This window comes from Lytechinus pictus, chromosome 2 (assembly GCF_037042905.1).
Source record: "Lytechinus pictus isolate F3 Inbred chromosome 2, Lp3.0, whole genome shotgun sequence".
Lineage (NCBI taxonomy): Eukaryota > Metazoa > Echinodermata > Echinoidea > Temnopleuroida > Toxopneustidae > Lytechinus > Lytechinus pictus.
Window position 1 is genome coordinate 3927236 of NC_087246.1, and position 14826 is coordinate 3942061.

The 14826-nt window shown below is 35.9% G+C and overlaps 2 protein-coding genes across 3 annotated transcripts in view; one reads left to right on the top strand and one right to left on the bottom strand.

The window, feature by feature from the left end:
* LOC129254984 (malectin-A-like) lies at nt 1-11731 on the bottom strand. Its single transcript, XM_054893531.2, has 4 exons — nt 10981-11731; nt 7899-8078; nt 6311-6368; nt 1-4475 (listed from the first exon to the last, which is right to left on the bottom strand). The coding sequence occupies exons 1-4, from the start codon at nt 11332-11334 to the stop codon at nt 4246-4248; spliced, it is 822 nt and encodes a 273-aa protein (XP_054749506.2). The 5' UTR covers nt 11335-11731; the 3' UTR covers nt 1-4245.
* Nucleotides 11435-14826, top strand: part of LOC129254981 (S-adenosyl-L-methionine-dependent tRNA 4-demethylwyosine synthase TYW1-like) — a 22411-nt gene continuing 19019 nt past the window's right edge. The window contains exon 1 of one of the 2 annotated variants that reach the window (XM_064107576.1): nt 11435-11696. Coding sequence is in view for 1 of the 2 variants with exons in the window: in XM_054893529.2 (XP_054749504.2) it covers nt 11932-11998 (67 nt within the window). In the remaining variant the exon portion in view is untranslated. Of the gene's footprint in view, nt 11697-11856; nt 11999-14826 lie in introns of those variants that run through there. The other variant, XM_054893529.2, reaches the window with a different exon arrangement.

The following is a 14826-nucleotide window of genomic DNA, read 5'->3' on the forward strand; positions in this document are numbered from 1 at the left end:
GAATTTTATATGAAAGTGAAATTTTATTAGGAATGTTCACATTGATTATTTTACATTGAAATAAAAGTAAAAGCCTTCAATAAACTATTTTAAAAATAACAATTGCAATTCAGTAGCTCAGAAACCACTAATTCCCATTGTGTAAATACATTTACACACAAACAGTGCTATAAATTTTGAATACTTATTGTATTCAATACAATTACATAGAACATGACAATTAAAAACATAGTGTAAAAAACAAAATCAACAGAAGTCACCATATTCATATTTATATACTATACTGACATCCCAAAATATACAAAGACAATCTCAATATGAACCTCACATAAATTATGAATGAAATGTATTGACTCGCCTGGAGCTTTCGATTTCTGAGTGTTTTCTTTTTTATTCCTAAGACTTTTGATTCATGTCCACTTGACTGAATTCCAACAGACTGAATGCAATAAGTACATGTAAGCACATATTCATGTCTGCTCCAGTGTCATGCCGTTACAGTATCATATCTTGTTTGATTGAATTGCTGTTTAGCTTTGGTTGGTGTATAATCTCTGATACTCTTGAGAAAGGAAGTAATCAGAGCCCGGGGGGGGGGGGGGGGGGGGGGGGCCACTTACATTGACGAGTGGATACCATGCGCGACCAAAAAAAACACGTAAAAAGGATGTCTTTTTTAATGATAGGGCACGTTAAGTACGTAACGTGATAAGGGTGTCAAAAACACAAAAATAATGAAAAAAGGGTATCTATTTCGCTAGGAAAGCTACGTGTTTAGGGTCAAATTTGCGGGGATGCTAAAAATATTTGAATGTTTTATAAAGGATGTCTTTTGTGCCCCAACATTACGTGTTTAGAGTCTGATTTGCACGAGGTGTGGAAGGTGGGGCCGTACTAAACCAAATGGTGTGTAAAGGTAAACCGATGACCGACGGACCCGTGACATAATAAAATATCGCTGTACTTTTTTAGGGGTTCATTTCAGGGAATACTTGCCAAGAGTATCGTTTTGTTTCCAATGCTTGTTAAGGGTAGGGTTTCAGACGCCAATACTCGTTAAGGGGTGCATTTTCAGAATATGGAAAATACGTGTTTAGGGTGCTTTTCGAGACCCCATGGTCGCGCATTGTATCCACTCGTCAATGGAAGTGGCCCCCCCGGGAATCAGAGGGAAATTGGTTAAAAAAAATCAGCTTTACTGGTCTTCGGTCTCGTTGACCTCTGGTCAATAGGTTAGACCACTGATGATCCATTGGTTAAATGCTAAAACATACATATATAAATGAACATAGGGTGCAGTGATGAAAAGCCTATCATCATAGCTGCTAGCAGCTGAACGAACAAGATGTGGAACTCGGGATAGGTACAGCATTTCCAGTAATGATATAAAAATTGCATTAAAAATACTCGAAAGTAGCAACACAAACTATAACACCCGTACAAAACTCATTTGAGGACAATTAACATGGCACAATGTTGAAATAAATGGTTATCATTATTCCTTTTGAAGCTGTGCTCCAAGAATTTGAAATCATTCTACAGATCACCTCTGTCTTCAGCATTTTGCATACATGAAAAAGGTGAGCCATAAACTACGCTTACACATAACATTAATAATCACAAAATAAATGTTATGTCATATCGTAAAATGTGCCATCCACATAACTATGGATAAAATTACCCTGGTTTAAGCACTAGTGTCCTTATATAGTGATACAAATTTTTATCAATATTCTGAAACATATCCAGAATAATTTGTTATAATAAAGATAACAATGCTAATAGCTATATTTATCAGGAAATATGCAAAGGTCAGCAGCTTGCAATGGTCTACTAGTACTATAAGGGTAGAATTGAATATCAGGAAGTGAGATGAAATGTATGTGTTGCTACTAGACCTGGTTCAGAACCAATTTTCAAACTGATTCAGCTAGTTCAGGATTTTAATAGAGCAAATATGAGCTCTCAAAGCGATCCAGAACATGAACATTTACCCAGAGATCATACACAAGAAATGCTTTTATATTGAAGGGGGAGATTAACATGTACAGTTCTGAATTACAAGAGTACCTAAGCAATGTGTTTCCATAGCAACATAGCTAAAGGTGTACCTCGTAAGGGTTCCATCTGGTCACTCTAGGAAAGTGACTAAACAAAGTATGTATTAAGTATGCCTTACAAGAGGTAATTAAAGCATTGACATAGCAACACATTTGATTCATGGCATAATCCATAAAATACATTATAGACCTATTTACTAATATTCTATTACACTAAGGTTTTCATTGTCAACTCTGAAGATTGCCCATCATAGCAACAAGTAATGTTTGCACACTGGATTCCTAGTATTCTGTTTTTCTGAAGGAAACACTTTAATATCAAGAAATGTTTTGAACCGAAAGTTTTGAGAGATGACTCATTTGTTGTGAGGTAAAATGATTTGGAACTGCATATATTCTGTTTTCATTGAAAGGACAAGTCAACTTATTTCAGGAATAGTGTATTGTACCCGAGAGGGTAGGAAATAGATCTTATTTTCAGGGGCCATTTTTTTCCACATTGGGGGCAATTTGCAGAATTTTGGGGGCTATTTCTTTCATTTGAATGGCTTTTTTAAGGGTAAAAAGTAATTGTGCAGTAAAAGCAAATGATTATTCTTCTGCCATTTAGAATAATGATTTTTCAAATAGTCTTAAATATTGTTTGGAACAGATATTGAGGCGACTCTAGAAAGAATAGTCGCCCCAAAGCATGCATTTGATTTGGGCTGTCATGAGGGCGAAAACCCCCTCGCCCTCATATTTCCTATGCTAAAATTTGTACCCCTTTATATTATGGTGTAAAGGGTAGACAAAGAAAAATCATTTGTAGCTGCTGTGTATTTATAATAATATTTTTCCTGGTACAGGTATTGTCTAAACTTCCTACCTATCAGTTTCCACATGTTTATGATTTGCTTGTTATGTTTCTGATTCTTGCCCAACCTCTTTGGTTTTGATTTCCTGTTGTGCATTGCAGCAGTAGCAATGTGTAGATATGGTATCTTTTGTGTTGATTGAATAGAAAAATCACGAACAAAGAAAAATGACTTAAACTTTATCCAAAACTAGGTATATTCAGAAGATCTGAATGCAATACTAGTATGACTTCAGCTCATCCAATGCAGTAGAATTTAAATGAAAGCGTTTTTGTTATCCTTTCATATTCTCTGATGACAGATTTACAAGCGCAAAATCAAATATTAATTATGAGTGGATACTTTCCTTTAGTAGTAAGAAATAAATATTCTAATTAATTGAGACAAATATTCTTATTTCAAATACATTCTATTATCCAATCATTTTTTTTCCATTTACATTACCACTAAATGAACTTCTATCTTCTTTTAACCATTAATCATAAATCTTATAATCTGTTTTAATTAAAAAGGATAATGCCAGAAAACTACTGTAGGCTTCTACATGTACATTTTGGCACTGTCATATTACAAGATATATCATGAGTAAAGGATATTGACCACATTCACAAGTCAACCAAACCTTCAACCACAAATGAAAAACACACAATTAAAAAAAAAAGCAAGTGACAGACAAACAACAAGATTTAGTACATTTTCTCACACATAACCCTTCTGGTGAACAATCAAACTATGATTGTATTACAAGTAATCTTCTCAACTTTATATCAAGAGAGTACAGTCAACTCTACTCTAGCCAAACTTGCACAAGATGAAATATTGCCTTGGTTGATACTATATTTGATTTCTTGTTCTTATATTATACTGTCTTCAACCAAAATTTCTCCCCCCCCCCCAAAAAAAAAAGAGGCAAAGCTACTTCTGAGTCCATATGGATTCAACTTCAGCAGAGATGATTTTACATAAAGAGAAGACCAATGATATCAAAGATACATACCTTCACCATATTCATTTCCACTTTATCTTTTCTTAAACTACAAAATAGAAATGGACCAACACTATCTGATCAGTAGTAATCTGAACTAGATAAAATTTTTTCTTTCACAAATCAATTTACTCATATATGCATTTAAATAAAGGTTTAAAGCAGTACTTTCAAGACTTTCCAATAGTGTTTGAAATCACAATTTCACAGACATCAGCCAATCACCAATCCGCACAGATATTTTTGAATAGGAATAGCCATCAAACCCCATCAACCACATTTTCAAAGCTACTTGTAGTGCTGGTTCCTAGAATAAAATACTGAGAATTCTAACAGCTATGCATTATAATCTACACAGGCAAAATAGAGTAGGGATGAATATTGCTATTGCTATAAGTACTGGGAATAAAAAGCTAGTTTCGTCAGCTGCGTATGGGTCCACAGCTTTAGGACCAGATTTATATTTGGCCTTTGAGATCACCTTAGGTGCATCTTCCTCGTCCTTCTCTTCATCTTCGTCACCCTCATCCTCAGGATCCTCCAAACCAGGAAATGGAGGTAATTTGGGAACATCTGTATTCAAAAGGAAGAAAACTTTGAAAGATCAATGGAATCATGACTATTTAAAAATTGTGAATTATAGAGCAGAAAATAATAAAATTTAATGAGAAAGAAAAATCAGACAAACAAAACCCTGAAAATTTCATCAAAATCAGACAAGGAAGATCAAAGAACTTTTTAACATAAAGATTTGCATTATTTGGAGAAATAGTTCTATCCATGTCGTTCAATAAACAAACTGATGATATCATATCCCCACTTGTTCTTTTGTATTTCATTACATGAAATTATGTTTATTCGACTTTTGTCCTCCAAGAACTAAACAAATTGGATTGACAACTGATTTGGTGCATTATGATTAGATATTCATTGCTGCAACTACTTTAATTGTAATTGCATATAGCCGACCATTTTCACAAAATATTACTGAACTTTGAATTTCAATTACTTTGTTATTTGTTATCTGATATTGATGAAACTTGCGGCATTTTGCTAAGTGAATTTAACTCGTTTATTCAGATATAATTATTTTCAGCAGGGATTAGCCTACCCATTTAAAGGTTATTAATTTGCACAATAGAGGACTCTTTTAAAGTGCCTGTGAACCAAAGAGTTTACATGTACTGCATAATGCACCTAAGAACTGGTATTTGCTAAAAAGCAAAGGAATTGCCTACGAGTTTACTCATTTCTTCCAAAGGTCACAACACACAACTAAGCATGTATGGGACTACCCCAAAATTAAGATGCACATAATCTAGTGACAATGACTTATAACTTGGTCACATTTGTTCTACGGCGGCCGTACGGCGAGTCGAAAACAGCCGTTTTAACATTTTTTGTCCAACTACATATAGGTGGTTTGAATCAAAATTAATAAAACGGCTGTTTTCGAACCGCCGTACGGCCGCCGTAGAGCAAATGTGACCAAGGTATAACTATCATTGCATCAAGGGAAGGTTTGCGTTAATAAGTCCATGGTTTAATTAACCCATTTTCCATTTCCAATTAAATGTACATCGTCTGTATGCTAACCTCAGTAGCAGAAACAGTGGACACCGATGGTAAAGAATATTGAGTCATTACTCAAGAAGGACCAGATGTTGATATTTCAGCTGATGATAATCATAATATGGAATTTATATATAATATATATTATTAAATCAAGAATAAAATTGATTGCAAACTACACATTTCAAGGATGAATCTAAAGGCCTCTGTCACTATCCTCTGTACACCTTACAACAGGTTCCAAGATCTGGTTTTGGAACAAATCACATTTTGCTTATTTTTGAAAATGTGAAAGAAAAGCATCTTTCTGTTTCAGGATCAAATTAGCTGTCAGAATACTAACATAACAATTTGGGATGATTGTAGGCCTTTATTTTGGAGTAAAGGCAAAATTGGTTCCAAATCGCAGCCCATTATACGATTGCTATGATGTCACTACAACTAGATTCAATTCGCTTTTATTCTAATAAAGATTGCAACATGGTCACAGATTTGAACATTAATATTCTTACAATGGATTAGAACTTTGCAAAGTAACATAACCATGTCTCAACTATGCTTTATTCCAACATCAGGTCACAGACAAATCATAAGGTGTGGGTGGCCTTTTAATAGCAAAATTCATGTGGCTTGCATTACAAAGAGAGAGAGAGAGAGACTTTGGGAGTCATGCAAACATTTATAATTTAGCATCCAGCATCACAGGACCTCATTCCAATCGTAACATACTTAAAACTTAGAAATACTCAATAGGCCTACATAATTCAAAACAAAGCTGAACCTTATAACCTTATTTATTTCTTTGTGAATTTTGTGAAAAGATAAAAATTACTCACCATCCAATGTACCCTTATAAACAACAAGTGCATTGATTTTAGGATTGTCTAGATCACCCTGGAATGAAAGAAGGAAGAACAATAATTTAAAATAAGATTTAATATGTCTGTGAAAAATTGCTCTTGGCCAATGTCATTATTCCAATACCTTACATATCTGATTGCACATTAAGTAATTCTTAACTTGTCACTGATTATAAAGAGCAGAGCACAGACTTTATTTGGAATTTAGAGTCAAATAATCTATAAACATCAAAGTTGGAAAGGTACTCTAGGCTGAAAATGTGATTTGAACAGAGTAAAATTAAATAATCAAAAAAAAAAAAAAAAAATCATCAAAATTGGACAATAACAGAGTTGAACATATTTTTGCACCATTTCAGTGAAACATTTTTTGCACCTCTTCATGAATTTTCAATGAGTGAGAAGATCTTTTATATTATAGTGTAGGAAATTATATTCAAATCAAACTTCTAAGAATTCAAAACAAAACAAACAAACAAACAAAGCAGGATTAACTTCTGATCTGATGTGCTGGATCATCATTGCTGGAATTCATTTTGTTACACAGGAAACATGTTTTACACACCTATTATTATTTCATCATACAATAAAATAAGAAAAGGGAAAGTGGGGACCTGGCACCGTCAGCCCACCTATTACATATTCATTATAGTATGCATTTAATTTGTTACAAAATATCGCTAAAACATAGAGTTCAATAACTTCAACAGATTTTGATTGAATTTTATTTCATTTGAACTGTTTTACTTGAAACTTTATCAACTTAAAGATGTATTATTATTTTAGACAAGTCACTGGAGTACCCCTTAATGAATGGTATTGCACGATGCTTATCATATTTGCCCACTAATGTTAAAGTTGTAGCCTATATACACTGTACATGTAGATACTAACGACAACAACAAATACCTCAAACACTTAAAGGTATACATGTAGTTGCAGCAAACAATTATAATTTCTTATTAAGATAGTCTTTAAAATCAAGGTTGATAGAAATCTGTGTTTATTTTACTTATTTCTCAGGAATTACAAATTTTCTTCCAGAGCCATTTGTCACATGTATTTTTTATTTACATGCAGTACAAACACTTGAGTGGTCATTTTATTGGTTTCTGTTCGAACTCATTTTGAGATCGTTACCACCAACTGGTATCTCTTGTTAACTGCATTTAGCTTGGCTAGAATTGCATCTTTTGAAAATTTGTGCAATTGATAGAATTTCAAGTATATCTAAATCAAACAACTACATACATGTAAAAATACAATGAAAACTCAGAAGATTGATTATACTCTTACATGTACTTTGTAAACAATATAAAAAAGGGTGATACATAAAACTTTATTCAGGTGGAAAACATGACCTAAATAATCTTTTCTGCATTGTGCATCAAATTGAAGTACGGAATATTATTTGAGGTAACCAGTACAAGTACAACCATATTCTTGCTTTGTTTTCCTTTGTAGTTTTTCATGGGGGGGGGGGGATATCATATTAAGACACTGAAGAAAAAATATGGACTCTTTCCCTAAATGAGGAACACGTATTGTGATAACATGACTTTACCTTTTGAAATTCCACTCTAAGATATCCACTGATGGTTGAGACCTCTCCTAGTACCTTGAGTTTACTCTTACTGACTGTGAAAGGGACATACTCATCATGGGCCGTCCCACGCCCAACCTTGTGGTAAATATCCAGATCAGGAACAACTGTGTGCTGCTCATTCAAGACTACATCAAAGACCTATTACCAACACAGAAAGGAAAAAAAATATTGTTCTTACACCTACCATATCATCTAAATTCACAGACTACACATACATTCGGGTAATGAGTGTTCTTCCAAGGGTAACAGAGCATCTGTTGCAATTGCTATGCATCCACAATGCAGGCATCAGTGCAGAAAGCTATCAGTGAAAATCCTTAATATTGTTCGAAAATGCAGGTTCCTTCATGGAGATTTTGGACACCATACTTTTTTTCTTGAAATGATTCAGAATTTATTTGTCACTGTGTACTCAACTATTGGTGTCGCACTGTCAGAGTGCAATGAGTAGAGTTTTGGAATCTGTTTGTGTTAGTTCTGCTATACAAATAATGTGTAGTTCTTCTTTTACTAGTTCTTGCCTCATCTTTTCAACCCCAAAACTTAATATGATTACCCGACATTTGCTTCAACATAAAATCACAGGGGGGGGGGGTAGGAGGGGTGCTCCAAGAGTTAAGATACATGAACTACCAAGTAATACCTTCAAATTTGATTGATAAATGAATCTAGATGTTTTTTCCCACACTGCACTGACTTAGTGTAAGCCTTTGCTTTGATTTTTTTTCTGGGACACTGTTCGCTCATCCTATGAAACATGCAATAAAAATCACATGAGGTATGCACACCATATAAAATGCAATCTACCAATGTGATCCCAAGGAGCTTGCAGTAGACCTTCAGATAAAGTCACACTATTGTCCCAGCCTTGTATTGGTTCGTTCACATACAACAACAAAATCTGTACAGACAATCACGTCAGGACAAACATATCTGCAGAGTGTAACAGCTGGGTTTTTTTTGCCAATCATTTTGTAAAGAAAAAATAAGTACATCAGTTTGTGAGTTATATGAGTTATGACGAATGGAATGTATACCTCCAATTACATGTAAAAACTCAAATTTAAAGGAGTAGATCTACATGTAATGTGGATGCATACCAGTGCATGGAATCCATGGATCATTGTTACATTCGATCAGAAGTGCATACATGTATAATTGCCTCATATGGAGTTTTAAAATTTGGAGGTACAACATGGCAAAAAGCATGAAATGGAAAATCCTATTTAAAAAACTACATCTAAAATGATTGACAATCCATCACTGAAACTATATAATCATAGAAAGCGACCTCTCCACGAGACTCCACACTACATCTATGTCCGTCAATGTGGTATAGTCTACTATTATAGTCTTAGACTTATTTTTAGTAAAAGCCCTGGGGCGGTATTCTGAAAGCTCAATTAGCGGTCAATTAGCGCTCAATTAGCATTTTGGTATTCTGAAAAGTCACTTAAGTGCCCCTTTCCTTATTTGGCAGGGTTGCGTTGCGCGCACTTGCAACAGTACGCGTTATGACCGCGCGAAGACTTAATTGAGTAGTTACGAGACTTTTGGTATTCTGAAAAGTCTCTTAGCGCTCAATTAGCGGACTTTCCAGTGGGGAAAGATAATGGTGATAAGAGGTCCATTAAGTCTCATTTTCTCTTGCTAAATGTGGCTTTCATTTCGTATAAATATCATCAAATCGGTTTAATACTGCGACCAAATTTAGGAGGAAGCAAGAGAATAAAGGAGAAAGGTATACAAAGGGAATAAAGGGAAAGAAGGTGGTATGGGTGTCCAAACTTGGCGGACTTTTAAACAATATGTTTCAGGCTTAAATTTGTTCAAAAAATATTCACAATTTATACAAGTAAAATAAGGAATGGGGGCTATATTTGGTAATAAAGAAATTAGAAAAGAAGGAAAAAGAAAACAGAAATTGTGTACTTATAGGGGAAATATGACTATTATTTTTCTATATTTTCTTTTATTACAAGCATCATAAAGTATTTTTGCACATTATTTTGACAATAATGAGATTGCCAAGTAACAATATAGATGCAGCAATGTTCAGGGGGGAATCAAACCTTGTTTCCGACAATGAAAAAATAAGCATTGACCCCTTTGGTACAAAAGAAAAAAAATAGTGAGGGATGCCATCGTTTTCCCCACCTATAAAATCTTAAATATCATAACATTTGTACATCCAATTTCAATAAAATTTCGGCTTTTTTAACGATTATGCTAGTTTGATTGTTAAAATCATTTTATTCAAATCAGCATTTTGTTGAAGAAGATTTCTCATAAAAATGAAAAGTATGTTATTTTTAAAATAAGTAGGAATTAAGTTAAAGAAGAACCCCCCCCCCCATCATGACCCCGAGACAGAGGCAAATAAAATATTGTAAAAAAAAAAAAAACAAAGAAAGCTACAATAGGTGGATGTGAAATCAGAACGCGTTCGAAAAAAAAGAGAAAATCACAAAGGTACAATAAATGAGAGAAAGGGAAAAGACAACAATTAGCTTCAACAACATAATGACCCTCCTGTTAATCTCCGATGCAAATGCTTTTAGCATTATTTTTCAGCAAAAATTCTTTGTATCAATATCGTGGTGCAGTGCACCTGCAGCAGCCGGGCGCTGCGCTGCAAGCCAGCAAAGTGAAGAGACACTACGCGCTGGGAGAAAATTTTACGTTGTAAGAGCGCATTTGATTGGCTAATTCGGCTCAGTAGGGGCGTGGCCTAAAGGGAGTTAATTGAGCGCTAATAGAGTTTTCAGAATACGAATTTGGAGGTACATTAGCGCTCCATTAAATGGGTAACTTATGAGGAAACTTAAGTGGAAACTTACGAGACTTTTCAGAATACCCCCCCTGGATTATCAAGGCATACCTCCTTGACTATAAATCAAAGTGGTACCGGGTAATTAAAAAATGGGGAAAAAACACCTTGGCTTAGGCTTTGGATTATTAAAAGCAAACAAAAAATAAATAATTAAATGAACATTTATTCATGATGGTGATCATCATGATCATTGACATTGATAGACACCTTCATTCTTGAAGATGTGAACCAAACTTCACAAAACTTGAGAACTAGGACATAGTCGCCATCTTCCTTGATTGGAACATCATAACCAAATGTTGATAAATGGTAGCGCTCCGTCTGATACAGGATGGCATCACTTGGAGGAACCCTAGCTATCAGCATACTCTTCCCGTAGTCCGATGGGATGCCGATGGTCAACGGGTCTTCCTGATAATGAGTTCCGTACATGTCTGTGTGTGCAGGTCCGCCGCTATTCACTGCATAGATAACCTCACCGATCCCTGCACATTTTGACACCTCATGCATGAGGAAAAAGATAATTGAAATCATATGAGCTCCATAGATAATCAACTTCATTTTGATGAAAAGGTAAAGTGCGCCTAACGTTTAAAGAAGAAATTCCAGGGTTAAAATTTCGTGCCCAAACTACTGACGTTGAAATCCACCAATCCTCTTCACTGCACTGCCGCGCCAGAATACGGGATCAGATCGTCGGAGCGGAGCGCTAGCTTGCTTAGCTAGGCTAGGCGCAGGCCGTACTCCTTGCGCATCGCTCCGAAACTCCGAGATCTTTTGTACGGCTGGAGACGGCCAAAGTTTAGCAGTCGAGCCGCTCATTGACATCACATTAACCCTGACCCTGATTTTACACGTGGGACCCGTTTAGCCAATACAAAGTGCACGCGTACCGGTACCGATACATTGCCAAGCAGAGTAAGGTGAAATAACCGGTGAAATAATCACAAATTACAATGATATGATATAAAAAGAAATATGTTTTGTAATATTTTGAATAAATGAAATTAACGAAATGCCAAATTAATTTAAGATGTTAATTGAATAAATTACACTTATGGATCTATTTATATATTTTTTAATTATAAATGATGAGGATGTCAGACTCAGAGTCAGACGTAAATCATGAACTGAGTTACGGTACGGTACCAAACTAAAATGTTGAATAAATGGATATGGATCGGGCTTACTTATGCCTTCCTTTCAGTTGGTAATAGCAATGCAAGTAAGTTTCTGCTGGGTGGGTTTTATTTAGTGGTATTATAAAACTATTAAGTTTTGAGGACGTACTCAGCTCAGATTCAGATCATATCGTTTAATCGCAAGTTGATATCCGCGATGTTCAGTCCCACGCGTTAAAAAAATTTGTTGGGCCTAGTCCCTAGATCTGCTGCTCAATGAATGCTTTGCCTTTGCTTTGGCTTTGTTTTAAAATTTAGGTAATAAGCCCGAGTCATATCGATTATTTTGTAAACAGGTGTTTGACAGCTTTAATTCTATCAAACATCGCATGCATCGAATTTTGAAATTTTCCACAAATTTTACAAAATCTTCACTGCCTGTCTACCTCAGCATGCTGAGAGTAGACAGGAATAACCGTCGTTTCTGGGGATTTATTCAACAATTTCTGACATTTTACTGTAATCCCCATTTACCGACGGTAGGGTGTACGTGTTGGCTCGCATGTGTTCTCATTCCCTCCCTTTTGTCAATTCACAGTCCAAAGTTTGATGTAATTTTACACATCGAATTTACAATCTAAGGATGTATACAACAAACTTTTAAAGCTTGATATTTTAACATTTGAATACTTTAAACGATATAGATGGAAAAGGCATGAAAAATATACTTTACCGATGTTTAATTGGGTTGAACACGATAAAAATGGTCAAAATGGCAGCCAAACTATAAAATATTTACAAACGAACGTCAACAATCACGAATGTGATATCGATATTGCTTTCGATATTATACGATCTGCTCCATATGCGAACGAAACCGAAGATAAACGATACTAGTTATACTAGTACTAGTACTAGTTATAATCGCGATATATCGATTCGAGACATTAAGTTAATACGATAATGACGTCATTCAAGATGGCAACTTGCAAGAAAAACCGTCAGGTCAGGTGAAAATGTCTTAGATGACAGATTTCTCAATCATCCAGAGGATTTTTTTCAATAACTCCGGCCCAAGGTATGCAATTACTTAAGTTATGTATATTTCCCTGATAATGGAAACCATGAAACTTTCAATTTTGCTTAAAAAACAGTTTTAAATCGCGATCTATAAAACGCTAGTTCACTATACGTTGACTGTAGGTACGGGGCCCCATCCCCTTCAGTCTATGTATGGTGAGTGGAGCCAACGTAGTTCAGCGGAACAACCAAAATACAGAGACTGAAGCTTTTGGTCTAGCTGAGAGTGAGAATGCTCGGGCGATGTTCGTGCAGGCTCCACTCCACTTCACTACCGCTACACTACGCTCCACCTACCCGAACATCGGGACAGTGAACTAGATCGGATATTCTGAGTCATAAAAGGTGGGATGGCAATCATGGTTATCGTAAAAATTAAAGAAAAAAAATATAAAGAGGGATATGAATGACTTAATATCTTACTTTACACCCGTATTTCACTCCGTGTCCATCCTCCGGTTATCCTCAAAATTGGTGATTTTGGGCCAGTATCTTTTTCCTCACACGTATTATTCATGGCCGATTTCAAAACATCGCATGCGATCGCGATCGATTCGACTCAGGCTTATTAGGTATAATCAAAGATACTACAAGGGAAGATTGGACAGTACATAGACCGCGTAATGAAACGCTCGGGAAGAGCGCCCTACAGCGTTGAGTAAATAACGGCCAACCTCTTTTTACCTTCGCGTATCGCGAGATGGTTGTGTACACTCACATATTATGAGAGAAATGGTGAAGGAGTGAAGGAATAGACGATTTTTACCTTTTAATTTTTTTTCATTCAATTTTTTCCCCTTAAATTTGAGATGAATATATTTCAGAGGTTTCTTGGTAATAAAACGTGGAATCATTCCCATGTACCACCCTTGTTGAGCCCTCTCCAAACTCCCCTCTCATTTTACCCAAGGCCAGGGTTCATTACATGCTGCCGCGCACAGAAAATTCAAGCCATAGAAGTCGTGTGTTGTGGACCCAAGAAGTAAGATCCCAGCACGCGCGACCCACTAGTTAGAAATCCACTGCCAAACGCGGTTCGTGGTGCGAGGTTAGTATACTAACCTCGCAATACGTGTGAGTGCTCTCATTTTCCCCATATGTTTTATACACAGTCGCGTGCCGATATGCGAAGGTTTTCTTACTCAACGCTGTTGGGCGCCCTTCCCCATTAGCATTTATCGAGCGTTTCAAAAAATCATCGAAGTGTCCGATCTTCCCCTTGTTGTAGTATCTTTGGTATAATTTAGACCCTACTAGTACTGTTTACGAACAAAGCATGTGGTACTGCTGGTTGTCGTTGGCATTTAATGATTTAGGTTTTTTTGAAAAGTTCCATATGTACCTCCCCCCCCCACCAAAATCAACAAGATTGTTGAGACTTCCGGTTCATTCACCTTAGCCTGGGGAGTAAAAGTCTTTCTACTCAACGTAGGCTTACTCGATCCCATGAAGCCTGGGTCGCGATGCCATAGGCTCACACGCACCGACGAATTGGGCAACAATAATAATGCGCCAAACTGCTAGTTATGTTTAGAATGTGATGTTAACACTTACGTCAATGGGCGATAATGTTGGTTGGCAACGTTTGGCAAAAAATTGTTTTGTTTTTTTAGAATGACGCTAAAATGAAATTATTAAAAGTAGAAGAGCGTTTTACTTACATGTTATTGACGCCATCTTGTCTCCTTTATGATTGCATCCTAGCGACGCGACGCGTCTATAGAGGGTGGCAAAATCATGAGCAGTGCCAACCTAGATTTAAAAAATTACTTGCATCGGCCGGTAAATATAATATACAGTTCGTGATATTTACCGACCGATGCAAGTATTTTACCATTCATGAAATTTATTT